General features: G+C 39.7%; 1 protein-coding gene across 1 annotated transcript in view; it reads right to left on the minus strand.

Moving 5' to 3' along the window:
- Positions 1 to 26,216, minus strand: part of LOC102453848 (mucin-2-like) — a 67,593-nt gene that overhangs the window by 16,475 nt on the left and 24,902 nt on the right. The window contains exons 15-31 of the mRNA XM_089778835.1: positions 25,948 to 26,074; positions 24,699 to 24,954; positions 23,354 to 23,406; positions 22,996 to 23,096; positions 21,944 to 22,095; positions 21,360 to 21,498; positions 20,442 to 20,549; positions 20,015 to 20,194; positions 17,827 to 18,066; positions 17,052 to 17,208; positions 15,301 to 15,429; positions 14,263 to 14,404; positions 12,807 to 12,850; positions 11,440 to 11,574; positions 6,730 to 8,952; positions 1,935 to 2,104; positions 929 to 1,097 (exon numbers count right to left, since the gene is read on the minus strand). Coding sequence (XP_089634961.1) covers positions 929 to 1,097; positions 1,935 to 2,104; positions 6,730 to 8,952; positions 11,440 to 11,574; positions 12,807 to 12,850; positions 14,263 to 14,404; positions 15,301 to 15,429; positions 17,052 to 17,208; positions 17,827 to 18,066; positions 20,015 to 20,194; positions 20,442 to 20,549; positions 21,360 to 21,498; positions 21,944 to 22,095; positions 22,996 to 23,096; positions 23,354 to 23,406; positions 24,699 to 24,954; positions 25,948 to 26,074 — 4,525 coding nt within the window. The remainder of the gene's footprint in view (positions 1 to 928; positions 1,098 to 1,934; positions 2,105 to 6,729; positions 8,953 to 11,439; positions 11,575 to 12,806; positions 12,851 to 14,262; positions 14,405 to 15,300; positions 15,430 to 17,051; positions 17,209 to 17,826; positions 18,067 to 20,014; positions 20,195 to 20,441; positions 20,550 to 21,359; positions 21,499 to 21,943; positions 22,096 to 22,995; positions 23,097 to 23,353; positions 23,407 to 24,698; positions 24,955 to 25,947; positions 26,075 to 26,216) is intronic.

Consider the following 26,216-nt stretch of genomic DNA (forward strand, 5'->3'; position numbering starts at 1 on the left):
CTCCCTGAGTTTTGTTCAATAAAGAGAGTTTCTATTTTTCAACACGTGTCCTTTATTTTGTACATCAGGAGGGGGGGTTAGGGAGGGGTAAGTGGAAGGAGGTGAGGGAGGAATGGGGTACGAGCCCTCAATGGGAAGGACTGGGATGGCTCTGCGGGCTCCTCGGGTGGAAGCTCTCCTGCAGCCCCCCGATTGACCCCCTCTCCTCTCGGATGGCAGCCTGCGGCAAGTGCATCCGAGCTGATGGCTGAATGCTATGATGTGCCGAGTGTGGGCATTCAGGGCACTCCAAGCCAGGACTGCTTTGCTGTCCCTCATCAAGTTAAACAAGCAAGCGGGGAACCCCTGAGAATTGTCTGTCTGGGGTGAGGGTTGGGTCCCTTTAAGCACAGCCCTTGGCTAGCCTGAGACAGCAGCTCCATACTCTAAGTCCTAACCTGATGCCCTGCCGGCACTGCTTCCGGCCAGCCTTAACTTCGGTTCAGGGTCCACTCAATGTGGACATGCTAGTTCGAAGTAGCAAAATGCTAATTTGAACTGGTTTTTAGGTCTAGATGCACTAGTTTGAATTAGCTTAGTTCGAATTAACTAATTCGAATTAAGTTAGTTCGAATTAGTGCTATAGTGTAGACATACCCATACTGATTTGTAATTGAATAATCCAAATAATTTAATAGAATAAAAGCTAAAATGAGAGAGTGACGAGTAGACCACTTCACAAAATGTAAAAAGCTGGTGCTGGGATGGAGCTAACTGGGGAACCTATGACTAATCTAGAAAGTGGTCCTACAGTTGAGACTGAATTTCATTGCTAGAAATATGACGGGATGAACTTGCACAACATCTGTCCTCACTACAAACATTGCAGCTCTTGTAACTGTTATTGATCCCTCAGAGATAAAAAATACTCTTCAAACGATACACTTACAGTCACACTCCCAGTGCCAGCAGCAATCATCCCACACCACCACGGGAGTGAGCCCATTGGTACACTTGGGCTTAGGAGGGATTTCACATTCGGTCGTTACCATCTCCCATTTATTGTCTCCGATGCATATTAACATTGTGCAGTTACATGGCCAGTAGCTCTCACCTGGCTGGATTTAAGACAGAAGGAGAAAAAAAAAGTCAGACTCAGAATAAAGCCATCAGACTACTAAGGGGAAAAACTGGAGTTCTGGAGATTTTACATAGCTTTATATTGACAACATCTTTATTCCAAACACATATTTGAAAGTGAGAATAAAGCACCACATGGTCATCAAGGTTTTTAAAATGAGATTTCTGCATTAATATGGATTTATTATAAGCACGGGGCCAGTCACCAGCTTTTTGTCCCTTCACTGGGGCACAGTGTAAAACGGCAGCTGCATCGGAGGTATTGACTACTAATAGACCTTTCGGAAACAGTATCATCAGTCAGCCAATAGAGGCGTCCCACTTTATTGTGATGTCACATTTCACAAGGGAAAAATAATGGTGCAGTGACTATGCCATGCCTGTAAAAGCTGTGTGCATCTGAATAAAGTCCTTAGTGCAGTGATTCCAATCTGCTGCGGCTAGAAGCAAATGCAGCTCTTCAGAGCATTTTAAGAGGCACTACCCACGCATGTTTGATTTGAGCGCCCCTTTCTGACCTTGGCTTCAGTGCCTCATCACAGTGAGACACAAAATAATCCAGGAAAGTTTATGCCCAAATAAATTTGTTAGTCTTGCACAGGATTCCTCATTGTTTTTACAAATACAGACTAACACAGCTACCCATCTGATCAATAGCCAAATTAATATGAGTTAGATGGAAAAATCTTTATATACCCAAAATATTAGAGGATCACTGTGCTAATGAATTAATTAAAATATCCTTCAAACTGCACATATGCTAGAACAGAATGGTCTGCTTTCATAGACATGATAAAAATGAAAAATCTACTTACTGGAATGGTAATATTACCAGGTATCACACATCCAGGTCGGGGAGTAGATGTCACTTCGGGGGTGGAGGTGCTGGTAGGTGTTGTTGTCCCTGGTGTAGTGGTAGGTGTCGAGGTGGTTGTGGTAGTGGTGGTGGTGGGGGTTGATGTTGTCGTCTCTGGGGTAGATGTTGCTGTGGTGGTGGTGGTGGTGATAGGAAAATCAGATGTAAATATCAAAATAATTTGTAAAAACAATTGGAAATAAGCTACCCTTACAACATTGCCTATTATGAAAATGTTTTCTTTGACAGAAGGTATCATGATTCCAAACAACGCTAAATAACAAATATAGAGAGTGTACAGAGCATTGCTATGTCCTGGATTCTTGAAATTCTACCTGAGTTTCATGCAGACTATGTCTTTCTTATAAGAACATCTGGGTTATTTACTAGACTTTACCATGACACTGGTAGAATCAAGGACTGCATATATTTAGGGAAAAGATAAATGTGATAATTATTATGCAAAGCCAGTGAAGCAGCAATAAGTCCTTCCACTTAAGCTGAACATATGGGAGAGATGTAGGAATATGAAACAGAGCTGGATGTTAAGTGTATAATTATATTAATTCCTCTGCCCATGAGTTACTCAGTATCACTTGCCTAAAGAGCAGTCACAGAAATTGCTCTACGCACTCTTTAAAACCTGTTTCAGCCTTCTGAGGTTTGGAGGAACAGGTTTAGGCCCAACTTACACAGGGATTTAACATTCCTCTTACCCCCCATGTACATCAGGGCAGGATGTGTTCCAGGCCAAAAAAAATGTTCACTATTATTTAATTTTTAAATCTCACAGAATACCTTGGCAATACATATTTTTAAAATATTGATTAATTTCAGTTTTCAGGCAAAAGGGTAGCTAGTATAATCTGTTCATACAAAAAGAAAGAGAGTTTTTTCCAGTTGATGCTGTATTTTATGTTATTACCTTTGGGTAATAAGAATCACTTCCACACTTAAAGATTGTTATTGGTATCATTAACTATGGGCAGTTATTCTTCAGTTCCTATCTGTTGAAGTACTGGCCATGCTACCTTTTCAGTAATCTTTGGAGTGGCAGTAGCAATGGTCATACATTCTGGCCAGCAACAGTTGATCTCATAATTGAGAGTGAGTTGGTCTTTATTACAGATAAGCACAGTGAAAACATCACATTGCAATTTTTGTCCTAAATCTACAATGGAGATTATAGTAACAGGCAATTTTGGACTTCTCCATGAAATATTCAGTGCATTCTCATGTATCTGTGAGAAGTTCCACATTCTGATTTTTTATAGGCTTCTAATTACCATTTTCTTGGACATGTAAAACTTCAACACTTTGACCTCCAGGGGATATCGAGATCAACAGCTCTTACACAAGACTTGACATTATTACTGCTTAAGGCCTAGAGACTTTTATGGGAGTCATACCTGGTTATACAGCTTTGAAACAGTCTCACGGAAAAAGCTTTTTTTTTTTCCACTTAATTCATAAAATCCAAAGATAAAATTCATGCATGCATATTCTTTTATCATTCTAAACAGAAAATGTTTCCCCCTTCCTTGCTTTCTCTCTTACTTTCGTTCCCCATGTTTTCTATCTACGATGCCTCACAATGAGGAGTGTTCTTATTAAGAAATTTACTTGAAAAGCTTAAAAAACAATGAATAGTCTAGTAGCACCTTGAAGAATACACATATAGATGGTATAATGGGCTTTTGTGGGTACAGCCAACTTTTTCAGATGACTGGAGTATTAAAAGTCCAGCTCCAGGGTTCATAGAATACTAGAACTGGAAGGGACCTCGAGAGGTCATCAAATCCAGTCCTCTGCCCTCATGGCAGGACCAAATACTGTCTAGACCATCCCTGATAGATATTTATTTAACCTACTCTTAAATATCTCCAGAGATGGGGATTCCACCACCTCCCTTGGCAATTTAGTCCAGTGTTTGACTACCCTGACAGTTAGGAACGTTTTCCTAATGTCCAACCTAAACCTCCCTTGCTGCAGTTTAAGCCCATTGCTTCTTGTCCTATCCTCAGAGGCCAAGATGAACAAGTTTTCTCCCTCCTCCTTATGACACCCTGAAAACTGCTATCATGTCCCCCCCCCCCAATCTTCTCTTTTCTAAACTAAACAAACCCAATTCTTTCAGCCTTCCTTCATAGGTCATGTTCTCTAGACCTTTAATCATTCTCGTTGCTCTTCTCTGGACCGTCTCAAATTTCTCCACATCTTTCTTGAAATGCAGTGCCCAGAACTAGACACAATACTCCAACTGAGGCCTAACCAGTGCAGAGTAGAGCGGAAGAATGACTTCTCGTGTCTTGCTCACAACACACTTGTTAATGCATCCCAGAATCATGTTTGCTTTTTTTGCAACAGCATCACACTGCTGACTCATATTCAGCTTGTGGTCCGCTATAACCCCTAGATCCCTTTCTACTGAACTCCTTCCTAAACAGTCACTTCCCATTCTGTATGTGTGAAACTGATTGTTCCTTCTAAAGTGGAGCACTTTGTATTTATCTTTAAACTTTACCCTGTTTACCTCAGACCATTTCTCCAATTTGTCCAGATCATTTTGAATTATGACTCTATCCACCAGAGCAGTCGCAACCCCTCCCAGGTGTCATCTGCAAACTTAATAAGCATACTTTCTATGCCAATATCTAAATCATTGATAAAGATATTGGACAGAGCAGGTCCCAAAACAGACCCCTGCAGAACCCCACTTGTTATACCTTTCCAGCAGGATTGTGAACCATTAATAACTACTCTCTGAGTACGGATATCCCCAGTTATGCACTCATCTTATAGTAGCCCCATCTAAGTTGTATTTGCCTAGTTTATTTATAAGAATATCATGCGAGACCATATCAAACGCCTTACTAAAGTCTAGGTATACCACATCCACCTCTTCTCCCTTATCCACAAGACTCATTATCCTATCAAAGAAAGCTATCAGATTGGTTTGACATGATTTGTTCTTTACAAATCCATGCTGGCTGTTCCCTATCATCTTGCCACCTTCCAAGTGTTTACTGATGATTTCCTTAATTACTTGCTCCATTATCTTCCTTGGCACAGAAGTTAAACTAACTGGTCTGTAGTTTCCTGGGTTGTTCTTATTTCCCTTTTTACAAATGGGCACTATATTTGCACTTTTCCAGCCTTCTGGAATCTCTCCTGTCTCCCATGATTTTCCAAAGATGATAGCTAGAGGCTCAGATACTTCCTCTATCAACTCCTTGAGTATTCTAGGATGCATTTCATCAGGCCCTGGTGACGCACAAGCATCTAACTTTTCTAGGTGATTTTTAACTTGTTCTTTTTTTATTTTATCTTCTAAACCTACTCCCTTCCTGCTAGCATTCACTATGTTAGGCATTCCTTCAGACTTCTTGGTGAAGACCAAAACAAAGAAGTCATTAAGCAACTTTGCCAATTCCAAGTTTCCTGTTACTGTTTCTCCCTCCTCACTGACCAGTGGGCCTACCCTGTCCTTGGTCTTCCTCTTGCTTCTAATGTATTTATAAAACATCTTCTTGTTTCCCTTTGTTTCCATACCTAGTTTGAGAATAAATAAGGGAAGGCGGAGAGGGAAAAAAAAGAGAAAAAAGGTAGTGAATTAGATTGTTCAAGTTACAAGAGGCTGATAAGAACAATCTAATTCACTACTTTTTTTCTCTTTTCTCCTTTTCTTTTCTCTGCCCCCCTTTTTTTCTTCCCTCCTTCCCCCACCCCACACCTCTTTCCTTATTTATTCTTGGTTCTGGACTTCTAATATTCCGGTCATCTGAAGAAGTGGGCAGTGCCCATGAAAGCTCATGATACGATCTACATGTTTTGTTAGTCTTTAAGGCTACTTCCAGACTGCATTCCTCTGTCGGCAGAGGGATGCAAATAAAGCATTTCGAAAGTGCAAATGAGCCTGGGATTTAAATATCCCAAGCTTCATTTGCATACTCACATTCTGGCGCTTTGTCAATCAAGTGCCCTTTCAAAAGTGAAAGTGCTGCGTAGCCACAGTTCTGCGGACAGTGGGGAGTTTTATCCGCAGAACCTGTAATTATCATTTTTTGAGGAGTAGAGGATCTGTCAAAAAAGCTCCCCGCTGTCGGCAGAACCACGGCTAGACTTCACTTTCATTTCCGAAATGGCACGTGATCAGCACAGCACCAGAATGTGAGTATGCAAATGAAGCCCGGGATATTTAAATCCTGAGCTCATTTACACTTTCAAAGTGCTTTATTTGCATCCCTCTTCTGACAGAGAGATGCAGTCTGGAGGCAGCCTAAGGTACTATAATCCTATTCATTTTTTTAAGTTCTTCCAGTTATAAACTAACTCAGCTACCCTTCTGAAGCTTTTGTTACTTGAAAAGGTTATGGTGATAACTGTGATGCAGAAATAAGAAGTATCACTATAAGAGTTCCAATTAAATGAAAACAGAAGTAAAAATAGCAGCAATATTCAGTTCAAGATTTGTGTTCAAGGCACTAGAGCTGCCTTCAATTAGTGCACCAGTCAATTATCACACTTCTTTCATATTCCCAGCTATCATCATTGGATTAAGAAACATTTTCATCACAATGAGAACAACAATCACACCAATACCTGAGGTTCACCCTTTGCAGTTTAAAGCAACTGCTAGTGTTTAAATGTTTTCCTAGTTCAGCATGATAAACCCATGCAAAAGCACAGGTATAAAAAGTCATGGCAAGCCATATCTTTGCAATTTCTATGCAATCTTTCTTTAAACAACTTACCTGAAGTAGTTGTTACTGTGCTGGTGGTGGTAGGTGTTGTTGTCAATGATGTAGTTGTTTCTGTGGTGGTAGATGTTGTTGTTGATGGGGTGGGTGTTTCGGTGGTGGTGGTAGGTGTTGTTGTTGATGGAGTGGGTGTTTCAGTGGTGGTGGTGGTGGTGGTGGTGGTAGGTGTTGTTGTTGATGGAGTGGGTGTTTCGGTGGTGGTAGTGGTAGGTGTTGTTGTCGATGGAGTGGGTGTTTCGGTGGTGGTGGTGGTGGTGGTAGGTGCTGACGATGGGGTGGGTATTTCGGTGGTGGTGGTAGGTGTTGTTGTCGATGGGGTGGGTGTTTCGATGGTGGTGGTGGTGGTAGGTGTTGTTGTTGATGGTGTGGGTGTTTCAGTGGTGGTGGTGGTAGGTGTTGTTGTCGATGGGGTGGGTGTTTCGGTTGTGGTGGTGGTGGTGGTGGTGGTGGTGGTGGTAGGTGTTGTTGTCAATGATGTTGTTGTTTCTGTTGTGGTAGATGTTGTTGTCGATGGGGTGGGTGTTTCGGTGGTGGTGGTAGGTGTTGTTGTTGATGGAGTGGGTGTTTCGGTGGTGGTGGTGGTAGTGGTGGTAGGGGTTGTTGTTGATGGAGTGGGTGTTTCAGTGGTGGTAGTGGTAGGTGTTGTTGTCGATGGGGTGGGTGTTTCGGTTGTGGTGGTGGTGGTGGTGGTGGTGGTGGTAGGTGTTGTTGTCAATGATGTAGTTGTTTCTGTGGTGGTAGATGTTGTTGTCGATGGGGTGGGTGTTTCGGTGGTGGTGGTAGGTGTTGTTGTTGATGGAGTGGGTGTTTCGGTGGTGGTGGTGGTAGTGGTGGTAGGGGTTGTTGTTGATGGAGTGGGTGTTTCGGTGGTGGTAGTGGTAGGTGTTGTTGTCGATGGGGTGGGTGTTTCGGTGGTAGTGGTGGTAGGTGGTGTTGTCGATGGGGTGGGTGTTTCGATGGTGGTGGTGGTGGTTGTGGTAGGTGTTGTTGTCGATGGTGTGGGTGTTTCAGTGGTGGTGGTGGTAGGTGGTGTTGTCGATGGGGTGGGTGTTTCGGTGGTAGTGGTGGTAGGTGGTGTTGTCGATGGGGTGGGTGTTTCGATGGTGGTGGTGGTGGTTGTGGTAGGTGTTGTTGTCGATGGTGTGGGTGTTTCAATGGTGGTGGTGGTAGGTGGTGTTGTCGATGGGGTGGGTGTTTCAGTGGTGGTGGTGGTAGGTGGTGTTGTTGATGGGGTGGGTGTTTCGGTGGTGGTAGTGGTGGTGGTAGGTGTTGTTGTCGATGGGGTGGGTGTTTCCGTGGTGGTGGTGGTAGGTGTTGTTGTCGATGGGGTGGATGTTTCCGTGGTGGTGGTGGTAGGTGTTGTTGTCAATGGGGTGGGTGTTTCAGTGGTGGTGGTGGTGGTGGTAGGTGTTGTTGTCGATGGGGTGGGTGTTTCAGTGGTGGTGGTAGTAGGTGTTGTTGTCGATGGGGTGGGTGTTTCAGTGGTGGTGGTAGAGGTGGTGGTAGGTGTTGTTGTTGATGGGGTAGTTGTTTCAATGGTGGTGGTAGAGGTGGTGGTAGGTGTTGTTGTTGATGGGGTAGTTGTTTCAGTGGTTGTAGTAGAGGTGGTGGTAGGTGTTGTTGTCGATGGGGTAGTTGTTTCAGTGGTTGTAGTAGAGGTGGTGGTAGGTGTTGTTGTCGATGGGGTAGTTGTTTCAGTGGTCGTGGTAGAGGTGGTGGTAGGTGTTGTTGTCGATGGCGTAGTTGTTTCAGTGGTCGTGGTGGAGGTGGTGGTAGGTGTTGTTGTCGATGGGGTAGTTGTTTCAGTGGTGGTGGTAGAAATGGTGGTAGGTGTTGTTGTTTCAGAGGTGGTGGTAGAAGTGGTGGTAGGTGTTGTTGTCCATGGGGTAGTTGTTTCAGTAGTACATGATCCATTGCAACACTGAACGCGGATCTGATAATTGAGGCACTTCTTTACTGGCATTAATGGTCCTGGCGTTTGGTCTTTATTGTTACAGACAAGCCCAGTGGAAACATCACATTTCACTATCTGTCCTAAATCTTGAAGTGGTAAGTTAGGATATTTCTCAGCTCTGCATTCTATACCAACTGGCTCATCACATATCGCTGAGTCATTCCATTTTCTTATGTTTTCATAGGTTTCATAATCACCCGGGTTTAGGAAAAAATCTGGGTAACTCACATCAATCCAGCCAGACCACCAACACACACATGGTTCTGCAGGAAAACAATGAAACAACGATTTTAGAAAGAACAGAAACATGCATGACATAATAGTGTTGTAAGTGGTGCTAAGAGCGACACATTGGATGCATATTGGTACAAAACAAATAATTAGTGTAACCTACAACAATCTGGAAGGAGAACAGGGTTATGAGCTAATCTACACCAGTTGAAATTGTTGAATGCTTCAGTTCAAATCAATGGTGAAAAACAGAGTATGATCCGAATCAGGCTCTGAATGTGCTAAATTGGTGTTTCTTATGCACAGAAAAGAATGTAGCATGAACAGTAGTTACATGTGAGAATAACATGGAAGAGGGAGCAAGATTGGGCAGACACTCCCTGCATTATCTGATAGCCTCCTGTTAGCCTCCTGATAGCCTTCCAGACACTTGCACCTAAGTGCTTTTATTGCTGCAATGAATTAACTTGTACAGTATAAAGACCTCAAAGTATCCATAAATAGTATTTCATTCCCAGAAGGATGCCTGTAGGGGTTCACTGGGCAAAGAGACAGTATCCTGAGATAACTGGTCACTAGGACAGAGAAGAACCTATGACACACAATGAAATATTGCAATCTTGAGCCTCAGACTCCAACTGTAAATACTATCAATTAGGTCTCACAGGGGTAGCCATGTTAGTCTGTAACTAATACAGTGAGTAGTCTCCTGTGATCCCTTAAAAACACACACACACACACACATACATATAAATATAAGCTCATGATACTGTGTGTGTGTGTGTGTGTACACGTGTGTGTGTGCACACGCGAATGTGTTTACAGATATCTATATCTATAGATATATCTATGTTTGACTCTAAGGTGCCAGAAAACTACTGGAAATAAAGGCTGTTTCTTTCTTTCTGTTTCAGAGAGTCAAACAAATATATATTCATGCTTGTATGGAATCAACACTTCTTATAATAGAATTTGTAGTTGCTATTGATGGAAATAATACAAAAGGGGAAAAAGAGCAGATGTAAATATCCAAACTATTATACAACAAATGCAATGCTAGTAACTAATCACACCTCCTTCTTCACACATATACGGTATGTCTACACTACAGTCTTCTCTTGAGAGAAGAATGCAAAGTAGGCATACTAGAGTTGCAAATAAAGAGGGGATTTAAATATCCCGCGCTTCATTTGCATAGACATTTGGCTTTTCGTAACTGTTTATAATTATTTTTGTGAATGGCTTTATAATGCTGAACCAAGAAAGTGTTCTTGGAGCTCTTAGGATTGTAAAGTGATGCTTATTATTTTTCCATTGCAGTTTCCACCACAACATCTTCACCTGCAACAAGTAAGTTTCTTAGTAAGGAAAATCATGTTTGTGTCTATGAAAGGAAGAAAGAAAGGGAAAAAGAAGAAAAACAGAAAGCCAGGCAGGAAAAAATTAACATTTTCATTTAGACAGATTATTACCTCAGAAGACTCCTCGAGAGAGGAATGCAAAGTAGGCATATCAGAGTTGCAAATGAAGCAGCAATTTAAATATCCTATGCTTCATTTGCATACTCTCGCCCGCATGCTGTTTCGAAACACAGCTTTTGTGATAGTGCGCTCCGGGCCACGTTAGTTTGAAACAACCCCCTTGGTTTGAACTAACACTACTCCTCATTTTTTGTAATGTTACAGGAGTAATGTTAGTTCTAACCAAGGGGTTGTTTCGAATTAACGCGGCCTGAAGCTCACTTTCACTTTCGAAACAGAATGCAATGTAGATATACCCATAAATAATCTTCTGAGGTAATAATCTGCCAAAAATAATTATAAACAGTTACAAGACAAATGTCTATGAAATCTCTCTATAAAACATTTTCCTTTAGAATAAAAACCATTGGAAGTGCATTCACATTGGAACTTGACCAGTATTACAAAACACATACAAATGTAATAATTGTATGTATATTCAGGGAAGCAGCATGTCCAATTCTTAACTGTGTAAGAGACGTAGCAGGAAAGACAGCCACATGGCAAGGATGCTGAATGTATAGTTACATTTACTCTTTAGTCCATGAATTGCTTGGTATCACCTGCTGAAAAAAGTCACAGAGATGCTCTATATACTCTTTAAATTACAGTTTCAGCCTTCTGAGACTTCTTAGGGCAGGTATGGAATCAGTTTGGATAGGAACAAGATTTAAACATACCCTTTAATCCTGTGTAAATGAGGGCCAGGATTTGTTCCAAATATATGTATCTCTTATTTTACTGTTAAACCTCAAAAGTACATGTTCAAAATCAATTGGCATTTAGTGTATACTGAATGTCAAGTGAATTTAAATTAGGAGGTGGAAGTATAGCTGAACAAAGTGCATAATGTCTCAGAAAAGAGTGATTTTATTCAAAAATAATGCCATGGGTCATTGAATTTTGTGACAGAAGGCTAAAAAATGTTGAACATATTCAATGAACCTCTGCTGCAAAGGCAGTTCTGTCTATAGCTTTTAGTTATTGTAAAATTCTTACCTGTTGGGGTGGTTGATGTTGACACACTGGTAGTTGTAGTTGTAGTGGTAGTGGTAGTGGTAGTGGTAGTGGTAGTGGTAGTGGTAGTAGTGGGTGGGGTGGTAGTTGAAGGCGGAGTGGTGGTTGAGGGGCAGCCTGGGAGAAATAGTTTAATTATGAAGATTAAGGGTGTAGCTGAGTTAGTCTGTTAGGGTGTGTCTAGACTACAGGGCTTTGTCGACAAAAGTGGACTTTTGTCGACAAAACTATACCTGCGTCCACACTGCTTTTGAGTTATGTCGACATAACTTCGACAAAACTCAGCAGTTTTGTCAACGTATGTAAACCTCATTCTACGAGGAATAATGCCTTTTGTCGACAGAGTTCTGTTGATAGACGGCATTATTGCATCTACACTGTCCTTTGCATCCACACTGTTATGTCAACAAAGCGGCTTGCTTTGTCAACAGAATTGGCTGTAGTCTAGACGCTCTTTGTCGACAGAAGCTTTGTCGACAGTATCTGTCGACAAAACTTCTGTTGACAAAACCCTGTAGTCTAGACATACCCTTACAGAAAAGAAGAACAAATGGTCTGGTAGCACTTTATAGACTAACAAAACATGTAAATGGTATCATGAGCCTTCGTGGGTCATCTGAAGAAGTGGGCTGTGCCCACGAAAACTCATGATACCATCTACATGTTTTGTTAGTCTATAAAGTGCTACCAGACCATTTGTTGTTTTTTTAATTATGAAGTTCTTTTTCTAAAAAATCATCAAGGACAACAATACACCAAGACATTGGTGAAAGTATCTATGGTAATATCAGTGTTTGAGTGTATAAAAGGTGCACCTACAAGAGCTCCACCTGTACTTAAACCATGAAAAACTCAGTCATGTTTACAATGAGCCGGGAACTAAGTCATTTCTAACAGAGCACTATGTAGGTGAGGTACATACACTAATTAACAAGAATAGAAATTTCATTTGGGAGCAGGGTAACTTAAATATTTCCTAGCACATTAACTTATGTACCATAATAAATAATCTGTTATAAAAGCCTCATGTTTCAAAGGGTTAATTGGCTTAAGCTAATATTTAGGATATTGGGGTAGGGCCATTCTACTAACAACACCGAAAGAAAAGACAGGTTTTTACACTTTATCTTAACTCAGCCTATTTCACCATTTTGCTGTATCTTTAGGTGCGTGAGCAATGTCTATGAGGTTACAAAGTGACACCCAATTTTTCTTTGGTGCAATCCTGACTAGAGCTGCAAAGAATCGTTCAAAATCATTCTTAAATCTCCTCTGGAGACAGACGGAAGAGAGGAAATAGTCCTTTTCTTCCCCTTTTCAGGGTGCAGAAAGAATAAAATTAAATTTACCTGGTTTAGGGATGCATGACACATTTGCTCCTGAGATACAGGTACTAAAAGAAAAAAATGAGTCAAAATGAACATTTTTACAAACCAATAGCAGCCACTGCAGTAATTTCTCATGAAACTTAACAGTTAATTTATTGCATACTATTTGCAGGGGCTAAGAGTGCAAAAACAAACAAACAAACAAACAATTTTTTTCAGTCAAACTTCACCTCATGAGACTGGATGGATATATATATATTTTGGCTGTTGTTTGCTCCAGTATTGACAATTGTTATTTTCTCTTAACACAACAACCAGCTTTCCATCCTCTAAACATTCCTTCTAGAGATAATTAATTACCTTCCACCAGGAGCAGGGAAAATACAGTATAATATGAATGATAGCTAATGTTTCCTTAAATCATTTTGCTCCATCTCCACTGCATAGCAACTTTATATCTCACCCAATTACTGATCTGGGTTATACTGAGAAAAGCAGAGAATATGAGGGAATATGACCAGAGATCGTTATGCTCCAGAGATCCCCTATCTGGTTCTATCTGGCACAGCTTAGAACAGTGTAAGAGCTTCTGTAAATCCTAGATATGACATTTTAAAAAGTAATATTTAATGTCATTGGCAAAGTATTTATTAATGGGCCAACATCAACTTGAAATCAACAGTCAGTTTCCAAAAATGGGTTAAACATAGTTTCATGGCATTATGGATGTTCTTGAGTTGTTCTGTCAATTTTTGCAGTTTTACAGCCACTGCTCTTCCATGAAAGACGTATGTGATCAAAAAGTGAAACTGACTCGTGAATCATTACAAATGACTAAATACCATGTCCTGTTAATTTCACAATGTGATTAAATTTAAAAATATAGATATGTTTATGTCTCTAATTTCTTCCAGTTATAGCAAGCTTTGGAATTGCTTATAACAACTGTAGGTTAAAAAAAATACACAGAAGAAAGAGCTGAAATGGATTGTGTCCCTTTAAAATTCAACTGCTCTTTCTGATCATGGTATTCCTATCATCTACCATTTTTGTAAGGTTTGATCTTCATCTGGGGTAAATCAGCATTCCACCACTAATTAATATGGAGCAAGGCAATTCATATTGAGGTACCTGGAGGCAATCTTTAATATCACAGCCTTCATTCAGGAAAACATGAGAGCATGGTTTCCTTGTAACGCCAACAGGCAGAATCAAACCAGGGACCTTTGAGGCTTAGTGCATGAGCCTCTATAGCTTGAGCTAAAAACAAACTAGCTCTCAGCTAAGGCTGTAGAGGAAATTCATTCATTCTGTCTATAAGTGGTCTAAGTCCCACTATATGGGACAGTGAACCACACCCAGTGGGTTCATGAGACATGTTCACAACAGCCTTTAACCATGTGCTAAAGTTCCAGTCTAATCAATTATGCATTGGTCTAAATACACATTTCTCCATCCATTTTGAATTCCCACATACCATTCCTCGCAAGGCTGCTTTGAGGGTACTTTTTCACCAGGTTCATAACGAATATCATTTACATAACAGGGACATATTTCTACACATTTTCTAAGGTCTTCATCATAAATGAGTTTCTCTTTAGGGCATCTGGGGTAGCAACCTGTTGACCACAAATGGTGTATTTTGTAACATTAACAAATAAATACTGTTAACTTTATCGTAGTGATAACATTCTCATGGGGGGCAGGGGGTGGAGCTAATCTAAGGCTTATTAAAGGTATGAAAAGTTTTCTTTTAACTCTAGACCAGGCCTTGGATGATGAGCACTTCCAGAAATGGGGAGTAAAATCCTGGATATTTTCCACTGATCCATCCATTAAGAAGGCAATATTTACTAATTCTACAATGTCTGAGGTATCCATTGTTTCTTTTTGCAAGGATGCAGACATGCTGCAGCATCTCGGTTACAGCAGTGTGTAGCCAACATACCAAAAATAAAAGTAAATGCAGATGGTGGATCAATCTATTACCACAATTCAGGAAAACACTCAGGCACATGCTTAATCATCTCATTAATGTCACTAAGCTGTAAGGCTATGTCTACACAGCGGTATTATTTTGGAATAACTGATGTTATTCTGAAATAACAAAGAGCACGTCTACACTACAAACCACTATTTCAAAATAATGGCAAGCTGGAGGACTTCTTACTCCAACTCTTAGTAACCCATATTTCATGAGGAGTAAGGGAAGTCAGAGGAAGAGTGTTCTTCCTTCGACTTCCTGCTATGTAGACATCTCCAAAAGCTGAGTTAAGTTATTTCAATTTAAGCTATGCAATTGACATAGTTCAGGTTGCATATCTTAATTCGACTTTAGTCCCACTGTACAGATGTACCCTAAGTTACACCACACCAAATACTTGTGTACAAATATAGAGTTAGGAATGGCCATGCAATTAATAGATCTCATTAGCTAATACCCCCATCTCCATCAAATAATATTTTATTTCAGTCTTTATGGCAGTCAGTACAAAAATAACAAGGAGTTTCTTACCTTCCAGATATGTCAGTGGGAAGTTGGTGTTGGCATTGCTAAGGAGTCTGCAAGTAGATATATTATGGCCACAAGGTTCATAGTGCCATGTACATTCATCATAATGGTTGTAGTAATCACAATATATTGCTGATAGAAAACAGAAGATGATCAAAAAAACATCTGACAGAAGATAATCCTAATCCCGCCTCTAACTATGATCCCCACACAGTTCGCTGGCAGCTATATTTCCTTTGATGCATGGGACCTGGATTTTTTTTCCCTACTCACGCTGAATACAGAACACATGAAACTCTGGATTTCAGCACCTTGATTTTTAACACCATTGTTGCAGAAAACAAATGTTAGACTGAAGTCACACAACTATTCAAAATCAACGTACAATTCAAGCTATCTGTTGAAGTGTTACAGATTTTTTTTTTTTCCTTCTTTAGACATCTGCAAATTCTTAGGCATAATGATGCATAAAAGATTAAATCAGTTTGACCCAGAAATAATTCACAAACTCTTCAAACTTCCACTTTGTTTTTAGGTGCACAGTACAATGTGAATAGGGCAAAACATAACACATTCAAAACCAAATTTCTCAAAACATATGACCTACAAATCAGTGTGAATTGCCTGACAGAAAAAATGGTAAACCTATTGCAATCTGATTTTGGAAGAGGTCATTGCTGGACTATTTTAAGACATGGCTATGGAATAAAATGTCCAAGATTTCTGAGATAGGAAGGGATGTACTGTGTATAAGAACAAGTCTCCATGGTGAAAAGCTTAGTAGAAGTGTTTCCTATAACTCATTCGTACACATTGTCTAATGATCACCATTCCTGCTTGACCTTTGGTGTTAATAATTGCATGAAAAAAGGCACATTCAACACCCTAAAATGAAGTCAGTGGGTTTTATAAGTGTGATTTAAACACAATGTGGCCTAGCCGACTAATCACAGGCTGTGGTACTACACACAAAATGGGGTGGGGGGGGGACCACTAGAAACAACTCTGTCTGGGAAATTTTGCTAACTAGATAACTATGCTGGGAATGTCAGTCCACCAGTTGGCATACACAGTGGCTACGTCTACATTGGCATCCCTTTCCGGAAAGGGATGCTAATGAGATGGGTCGCAATTGCAAATCCGCGGGGGATTTAAATATCCTCCACGGCATTTGCATTTACATGGCTGCTGCTTTTTTCCAGCTCAGGGATAAGCTGGAGAAAAGCACCAGTCTAGACGCGATTCTCTGGAAAATAAGCCCTTTTCTGGAGGATTTCTTATTCCTACTTGAAAGTACTTGAAAGTAGGAATAAGAAATCCTCCGGAAAAGGGCTTATTTTCCAGAGAATCACGTCTAGACTGGCGCTTTTCTCCAGCTTATCCCCGAGCCGGAGAAAAGCGGCAGCCATGTAAATGCAAATGCCGCGGGGGATATTTAAATCCCCCGCGGATTTGCAATTGCGACCCGTCTCATTAGCATCCCTTTTCCGTAAAGGGATGCCAATGTAGACGTAGCCACTAGTGAGAATGATCATTTATTATATTTAAGGGTCAGCCCATAAAGACCATTTAAATACTCTGAACTCATTATTACAAGAATGAGCATCTGTGCATACTGAGATGGTTAACCCTTTCCAGTGCATGCCACAGCATAGAGCCCTGAATTAACACACTGTTGCACTGACTGAAGACTTTCTGATGTTGTTCTGATAGGCCCAGTTCTATTCAGTAGGGAATCCTGAAAGGTTACTCACGGCATATATCAGGGGTTCTCCAGTGGACACAAGCTCCAATCTTTATGCACGCTTGGGCATAAGCAGCAACTGCAGAACAGAAGCACTCGCAGTCTCCCCCGGTGTCACAGGAACAGGCATCGTGAACACAATTGTCATAGAATGGAATTGGGTTCACCTGTTGGGGAAACATACAAGGCAGTTGCTAACACCAGAGCTCTGCTTACAATTTGGAACCTCCAATAGCAATCTTTTAGACCAGAAGTTGCTTTCTGTCTATTGGGAAACAGATCTGGAGTGAGCTAAGCTTTCAGTACTTTATCTTAATTCCTTCAAACGGGTGGTACTGTGCATTGTCCATATCTTACATTGTGCATCATTTTAGCTTAATGACAAAAATATTATTCCCAACACAGGACCACAATAGTAATGTTCAAGCAAAATTATATTCTACTCTGCCATCTGCATCGTCAACAAAGTTCTGAATCCAGAATCTTTATCAACAAATCTGATGCACAGAAGTAGAAAGAAACACTTAATTGAATTTACAAAGCTTGTGATTAGAAAATTGTGGTTTGATGGGTAAACAGAAGTATCAGAACTTGGAAGTTGCTGATGGAGAAACAAAATAAGACAAGGGAGGCTTAATAAAACCATTTCCAGGATAAAAGTATTAGCTATTAGTATACTATACTTCAGATTTAAGCAAATTCCTGTGTAACCCTTACAATTCAGGGTGTGGTGCACTGCACCACTTACAGAGAGAAAGAATGAGCTTGCCAGTCTCTCTACTAACCTTGTTGTGACAAACTTTAAAGACTTGACTCCGAATTATGCTGCATTCCTTCTCCGCCCAGGACTTGCGGTGGGGTTTCAGATCGCAGGGCATAATCTCATTCTCCACATCAGGGCAGTTACTGGCTGATCTCCAGGAATTCCCAAACTCCAGAGGACTGGACACATGCAGCCTACCCCTGGTTGTGAAGTCATTGTTGGACTTGTCATCAAAGTTGCCACACAAACCACAGATTTTGCCCTGAGAAAAATAAAAGATGTTTGCTTTCAGAACATGTAATCAAATTTTCAGTTTGCCCAATAAGTGAGCAGCGGTACAATTAGAACCAAAACAAATATACAAAGTGAGGGAATGATTTCTCCCTCTAGCTTGCTTATTTTCAGCCTTACTTCAAAATAATGTGTATAAGTGTATTTCTCTGTATTTCTCTTCCTCATTATTAAGCTACCAGGTAGTCCAATCAGGAATCTGTGTCTTCTACTATATACAGTACCTAGTAACTATACCTATATTTCTTTGCAGCCTTCCATTCAACCTATAATAAACCAAACAGTGGCTACACATCTCTCCACATCCCTTCACAGGGCATTGTGGTATGCAGCAATGTAGCCACATGATTCCCATTAACATTAATAGGACTAACATGATTGAATTCTCCAGCACACAATGCACTGACATTTTAGCCCTAAGTTTATTTTTCTGCTAGATGTTAACTTAGAAGAATTGACTGATCATCTTTAAGGCAGGTTCCATCAGATGCAAAGAATGAGATGGAATAAGGAAGAAATAAAGCATTATTGAATACAATTTAAAACACAATACAGTGACTTCAGGGTTTTGGGGGCTGGAGGGAGCTGGCATCCTTCTAGTCAAGGATATAGCTGCATTAAAAACTAGGAATCTTTTACCTCATGTTTGTGCCTCCGTTAATTTTTAACCCTACTCAAGCTACTTCAAGGTTGTCAGCAAAGTTTAAAGGCTGCTTGAGTCACTTGCTAAACAAATTAAATATTTTATAAGGGAAGATGGAGGGGCTGGAGGCATTTTGTCAAGAAAGAACTTTTAGTTTCCTTCCAGACAGATCCAGAGAGGCTGTGAGATGGTGCCACACTTTGCACTACTTGACCCACAACTCCATTTCCCCCAAGCTAAAATATGTTGAATTATTCCGGGAGGGCTGGGTTAGCCTATGGCAAATCTTGGGAATTTTTGTTCTGTCTTCTATTGTGGAATTACAGTCTGTTAACCATTTTTTTGGTTTCAAGGGTCATACATATATAAAATACTCACACATACACTATACCAGTGTTTCTCAACCTTTCTTTTTTATAAAGTACACTTTTTTAAAAAAAAATTATAAGTACCCCAGTATCTATAGTTTTCAGACACACAAAAATGTTTTCTAAACAAAATACTTGTACCCAGGCAAGCAATGAAATTTTGGGGTGTAAAAAGTTAAAAATAATAAAGCACTGTAAAATTTAAAAAAAAAATTCATTTTTCTCCAAATTTCAGTTGTGTTGACGTACCCACTCAGACTTCTCGAGTACCCCTGAGAGTACTCATACCACTGGTTGAGAAACACTTCACTATACTATAATATCCGATGAATAAATAGTGATTTAAAAGTTAAATGCCTCCAAACACAAGTTAGCCCCTACCACTGCTTGAGGGATCAAGCTTAGCACACAATATAGTTACAAAATGTCTGGAAAATAGGGCCCCTGTTCCGTTTTTAACTTACTTAACAATATAGAGCAAAGTTTCGGTCTATAACGGAAGAGAAAATGATGTTGGGGGTCCAAGAGTTCTTTATTTTTTAGCCTGATCCTACAACCCATAGAAGACAACAAAAATATTTTAATGAACTTCAGTGGGCTTTGCATTAGAGCACTAAGATTTACAAGTACTGGAAAACCACAGTGGACAGCTCTTTCACATTGCAACAGTTCATAATATATCCACTGTATTGTTGCACTGGATTATACAATAAGAAGCAACATACAATGGCACCGCCTTCATGAATAATGAGAGACATTGATGAATCATCAGTGTAAACAAGATATAGGGAAACTATGAAGAGTAATAATGAAGCATCATCTGTAAATTTATGTGTACTCAACTATTCATAATCCCATCAACAAATTCCATAATATTTTAGGGGGGGAGGAAGCCTGAAGTTGCTCACCTTGTAATTAGGGGTCAGCTTTATGAAAATAGTAGTCTTCTTATCCCAGATGATCATCATACCATTGCTGGTTTCAATAACCAGATAAAGCCCCACAGTCCGAGTCCAATAAAATACATCTCTGCTAACATTTTGACGAATTTCTACATAGTGCTTGTCCTCCAACTTCAGTTCAATTCCCTAAAGGACAGAAAGAGAAGGGATATAACAGCACTGGCTTTAGAGTGAGGCAAGCTATTGGAATGGTGCTGCTGATGGACTTCATTACAAGGCTAACGCTGCCAAACCATTGCCTAAGCCCTTAAGAAGTAGAAATCACTGTAATGGAGCTATGCCACCATTGAGTTTCAAGGAACATGGCTAAAAGCAAAGGGAGGGATTGATTAGCTACATTCTAGGGCTGATCCCATCCAGAACCACCACTTACCATGAGAAATACTTTAATAGCCTTTGAGCAGGTGACTCCAGTGGTTCCACATGGAACATTCACTGTGATGATACTAAATGTACCACTGAGGTTATCACCACAATAATCCTGTTGAGAATGGAACAAAGAAACTTAAGTGAATGAAAGGAACTATATTTTGTATTTTGCTTTCAATCAAAAATTATTTAAATTTAGTCTTCAAATTCTACCACACAAACACACACACACACACACACACACACCATTTAATGTTTGCCCACTTCTGGAAAAGAAATGAGACAACTGAATTAAACAATAGCTTGTGTCTCAAAGGATATTTGTTTTCCAATTTCAGAATTAGCCACTTGTTTTAAAGTAGTGTTGATGATCTGACAGCTTTCATTATCAAGGTGTATATACAGGGTGTCCCTGCTATAAATTGTCCCAGTACATGTCCGTTCCACACTAAAGTAATTGATGCTTGTAAGAACTGATGCAATAAAAGTTCTTCCATTCCCCGCTCTTAAGTCATGTTAAAAAAAAATTGGCATAAGTGGAAGTCAGCTACAGGAAAAAAAATCCCTGCTTTAAGTGGTTTCACTATAAGTCCAAGTTTTTTGGAATGTATCTTGGACCTATAGTGAGGATGGCCTGTACTCTGCAAGTACATTGGAAGAAGAAATGTTCACTCAAGTGCCATTAATTTCCCATGGCACCTTATAGACCAACAGATTTGTTGGAGCATATGCTTTCATGGGCAAAGACCCACTTCGTCAGCTGCCTCAATTTCCTTGCACATCTGGGATTTGTTGCAAATATGGAATTTAATTTGGCAAATGCTGAAGTTGCCACAGGAGCAGTGATCTTAAAGAAAAAGGGGCTAAAAGGGTGGTCCAAGAACCAAGGTGATAGCTAGATTTCTGTAGAACTTGTAATTACCTGGGCAGCCACATATTCACAGTGCCCATCAAAGTCATAGTGTTTTCCATCAAAGGTGAGATAATGACCACTTCCATATATAGTACAAGTCCCATAGCACTCATCACTGGTACAATTCCATCTTCCTTTATGGCAGGTACTAGGGAGTGGATAAAAGAGTTGGATGAAATCTGAAGTCATGTCTTAATGCTACAGGATAAACCACATAGCCCTCTGATACAACATGAAATACATCACATGCATAATATGCAGATTTCTGTAACATATTACAAATCAGCATCTTGTCAACAGTCCCCTCATGGAATTGTCCCTCTGATAAATGTATAACATGGCTGTTAACACCCTAAAAACTTGCCAGTGTCGCTTGAGATAAACAGAGATAATTACCTTAATGCTTGTAATATTACCTACATTCACACAAAGGGAGTCAGCCCAGATCACAAAGAAGCCAGAGAGGACCTGAAAATTATGCTTGTATACTCATGTCCTGCTCATCACGATGGTATTTAAACAATTTCATTACCATTCATTTACTAGAAGAAAGAGACACCAAAAGGAAAGAGGAGAACGCCATAGCATCTTACCATTTGTTGCAGCCCACTGATACTGTGTGTCCCGGAGAATAAAACTCCTTGTTATGAATACATGGACAGTCCTTCTCTCTCACACAACCCCCTCTGCCATCATCAATTAGTCCATAAGGACAAATACACCCTGACACGCACTCTGTTGAGAACTAAGAAAGATAAGATACAAAATTATATGGTTTTATAAGAAAACATGAATTGTTATCTCCCTTCTTCTTTAAACATTCATCCCATGAGCTTCTTTCTGGTTTATAAGTCAGCCATTTTTATTTATTTCTCATCTCACTAGTATGTGAGTGCCTCAGAATTGTCTTCATATTTTATGGAGACATTAACTTAGGTCTAGCTTACTTTTGTTCGCCACAGAAAACTACAGGAGTTTATTGTAAACAAAATGCCTATTCATCTAATTCATGATTTCTCTACTGAGAAAAGAGGAAGTAAGTCAGTGAAAAGAGGAAGGATGACAAAAATAGTGAAAGAGAACTGGAAAAGAACATGATGAAAACAAAAATGATGAAAGAAAATAAAAGACAAAAATGAGAGGAAAAGAAAGAAAAAACTAAAAGACTACGCTGGTCAGGTTTTCACGACTTCATTTAGGCTGTGCCTACATTACAACATTATTTCAAAATAAGTTACTTATTTGTTTTGTTAGGCTTCCACACTGCAGGGAAGCCTCAGAATTAGTCCAAGGCAGGCTTCCCTAATGTAGACTTGCTACCTTGACTTAGAGCCCCAGGAAGCTCTGGGGATTAATTACTTTGAATGATTTTGGGGAAATAGCAGCTGAGTGTCCACACTAATGCTATTTCAAAATAGCAATTTCAAAATACCTGTTATTCCTTGTAAATTCAGGGGTTATTATTTCAAAAAAAATAAGCCCTTTACTTGAAAATAATTTCAAAATAGTGGGCTTGCTGTGTGGATGCTCACCTTGTTATTTCAAAATAACGGGAGTTATTTAGAAATAACTTTGTAGTGAAGACATGCCTTTAGGGAATTAAGGGAAGTAAGAGCCATGTCACAGTCAGAAAATGAAAACGTACATAGCCAGCATCCAGAGAATGGCAGCTTAGCTGAGGAAGGACTGGAGAAGACTTAGAGTTGATGTTGCTGCAATCTAAGTGAATCTTGTGAGACGGACACTCTGTAAAACAAAGATACCATGTTAGATGGGTAAACTTTGTAGCTCAAGGGATCAGAAAAGAAATGGGAAGTTATTAAATACTGAGAGAGAAACTGCAGGTGCACCTCTTAAAAATAAAAGAAAATATACTTTCTAACCCAAGGTAAATCCTCTGCCAAAAGCAAAGTGGAAGTGGTTGTTTTACAGAAAGGAAAAATGAATAAGTGGAGAATTCAAATGAGGAATTGAGCTGTTTCTCTCTAAATCATTTCACTTACTTTCCCCTGTTATCTTCACTTGAGTGCAATGGAGAACTCCATTTCGGCAAACACTACAAAGAATGAGAAGATAGGATGTAAGCCTGATGTGCTCAGTTCATAAACATACAAGAACAATTTGCAGAGGTATAACTAACAAATTATTCCTTTGAACTGTCAAAAATTCCCTATTGAAATGCTATGTTCTTAGGAGGCAAAATAATAATGAACCCAGTTGATCTATTAGTGCAATAATACTTAGTAATGATCTTTGTGAAATGTGCACCTTCAAAAGGAAGTCCCACGTGATTTCAAAAGGGATTTCACAGTGAGCTTGGGGAAAAGTTCTGCAGGACTTTTGGAAGTTACTTTATAAACTGATGGCAAATTCATGATTTTCAAAGAATGGCCACAAATTATCTTGCAAATCCTCAAAATTGTACTTTTTAAGCAACCAAAAGAACACACGGTCATACCAATTCAGAGCATGCCCTTAGCCACCAATAAATATATATCAGCATTTTATGTCAACTCCAGTCAAATACAATAATCTCATTGGCTTGTACTCTTGTCTCCTAGCTCTCTCTTCTTTGAAAGGCAAGGAAATATTTTATCATTCACAGCAGGAGTCATTGGGCTTTTCCTGCTGAAAGCCTGCATGTTGATTTTGGAATGCCATAATCTTGATTACAAAAGAGGCTGCAACATGAAGCTGCTAAGCTGTAATTCATATGCAAATTTGACACCATCAGAATAGTCTGAATAAATAGGGACTGGGAATGGCTCACAAATTACAATAAGTAATTTTCCAGTTTCCTATTCTCACCTTCTTCTCCACATACACCCTAACTGAATTAGTTTTGATGTTATATTCTCATCCCTGTAACCCTATTATCTGTTTCTTTTTCATTCACTTCATGCATCTGATGAAGTAAGTTACAACTCACAAAAGCTTATGCCATAATAAAATTGTTGGTATTTAAGGTGCCATGGGTTTCCTTGTCGTTGTTGTTTTTTCAGTTAGTAACAGTTACAATGCAAAATGTGATGGAATAATCTGTTTCTATGAAAAACCTGTTTCTTTGAAAAACCTTCCTTTCCCCATTGCCTTACAAAATTTCCATTGACTTTAATGATGCATAATCAGGTCCACAGTTACCATCAGAGACCACTATGTACATTGTACATATTAATAAGTTAACTGACAGTAGAATGACATTTTGTTCCGCTAGGGTGGTAACGGGTAATATATACCTTTTATCTACATTATAGCACCTTGATATCAGTGTATAGGATATTTAATATGCAAAGATAAAAAGTGGGAGCTTTCATCTTCATAATCTGCAAATAACATAAAATAACCTACCAGCGTTCTTCTTGTTTAAAGATAACATCTCCAGGTTCCAGGTATGTTCCTCTGTGGTAGCATGAACACTGTGAGATATGCACACATTTACCCTTCTCATCCATATAGGTGTTACCAGGGCAGCCACAGCCATCCACTGGAATGAAGCCCTTCACGCACTGATTTTGGCCATCAGCAAGGGAGCGACAGGTATGTTGACATGTCGTCAAATTGTAAAGGAAGACTTGGGAGTATGGGCAAGAGGACACTTCTTTGTCTGGAGAGGAGGAAACAATGGTCGCTATACTGGCACATAAAAACCACCTGACCAGGCATTATAGAATGTAAAGCTTTCTGATCACTCTGTCCAGATAGTATGTAATAGTAAAAATGAAGGGATTCCCTCTCATTGTATTCTAACGAACTATTATAATTAATAAACAGTGTTGCCTTAACTTTGTACTACCTTTTAAACTGCCATCTGTGAGGTAATATTATTCCCATTCGTATAGGTATAATTTCCCTTTAAAGAACATGCATCATTTCTATTATTATACAGAAGAGTATATAGAGGAAAGAATGGAAAGACCCTCAAAATAAATATCTAGTATTGTTTCTTTTTTTCTTTCCCCTTTAGTTAACTGAATCTTTCACTGTTGTAATTCGCTTTATAATAATAGACACTATTATTACTACATTTTTTTCTCTGTTGCTTCTTAGCCCTATAGTCCTCCAGCAGAAGCACAATTTAACAATTTGACAAAGCCCCATTTCTAGTGTTACTTCACTGCTGAAGCAAAATGCAGGACAAGGTAGCACTTTAAAGACTAACAAGATGGTTTATTAGATGATGAGCTTTCGTGGGCCAGACCCACTTCCTCAGATCAAATAGTGGAAGAAAATAGTCACTGCTGGTGATGATCCCATACCTAATGCTGGTACACGGCCATAAAAATAAATACAATGGATGAGCCATGATGGTTTTGATTACTTTGGGGAAAGAGAGGATATATCAGCATTGGTAAAATAGTAGAGATGAGAAAAGGGACCCTAATTATGTTGCAGTTTGTAAAGTTGTCCTATAAACAAAGGGCAGTTAAAGAACACAGGATTCACTATTCAAAATCCTTGACAGTGTCTCCTTAAATTGTATTGTGCAACTCCAAGTCCCTTTCTAAACTCTTAACACTGAGGTTAATGGAACTGTACTGAGGTGCACTCTGTCCTTTCCTTTGACTGATTTCAAGGGGATGACAGCATCATTACTTACTGCAGACATTTTGTCTCCAACCTCCCAGCATGATCCCTTTGAAGGCACAGGCCCTTACGTAAGAGGAGAGGGCCGCACACAAGCATTCCTCACTGTTCGAGCAGCTGCAGGCGTCGTATTTACACCTCTGAGACAAACGAGAAGCAAATGGTTAATAAGCCTGAAGGATGATGATGACTATAAAAGGAAAATTCTAAAAGCTGGGGCCTTATCACAGTAGCTGTAAAACACCTTGTACCTTCTTTCCCATGTGGCTGTTACTCATGCAG

Source organism: Pelodiscus sinensis, chromosome 5, assembly GCF_052426305.1.
Source record: "Pelodiscus sinensis isolate ZL-2025 chromosome 5, ASM5242630v1, whole genome shotgun sequence".
Classification (NCBI taxonomy): domain Eukaryota; kingdom Metazoa; phylum Chordata; order Testudines; family Trionychidae; genus Pelodiscus; species Pelodiscus sinensis.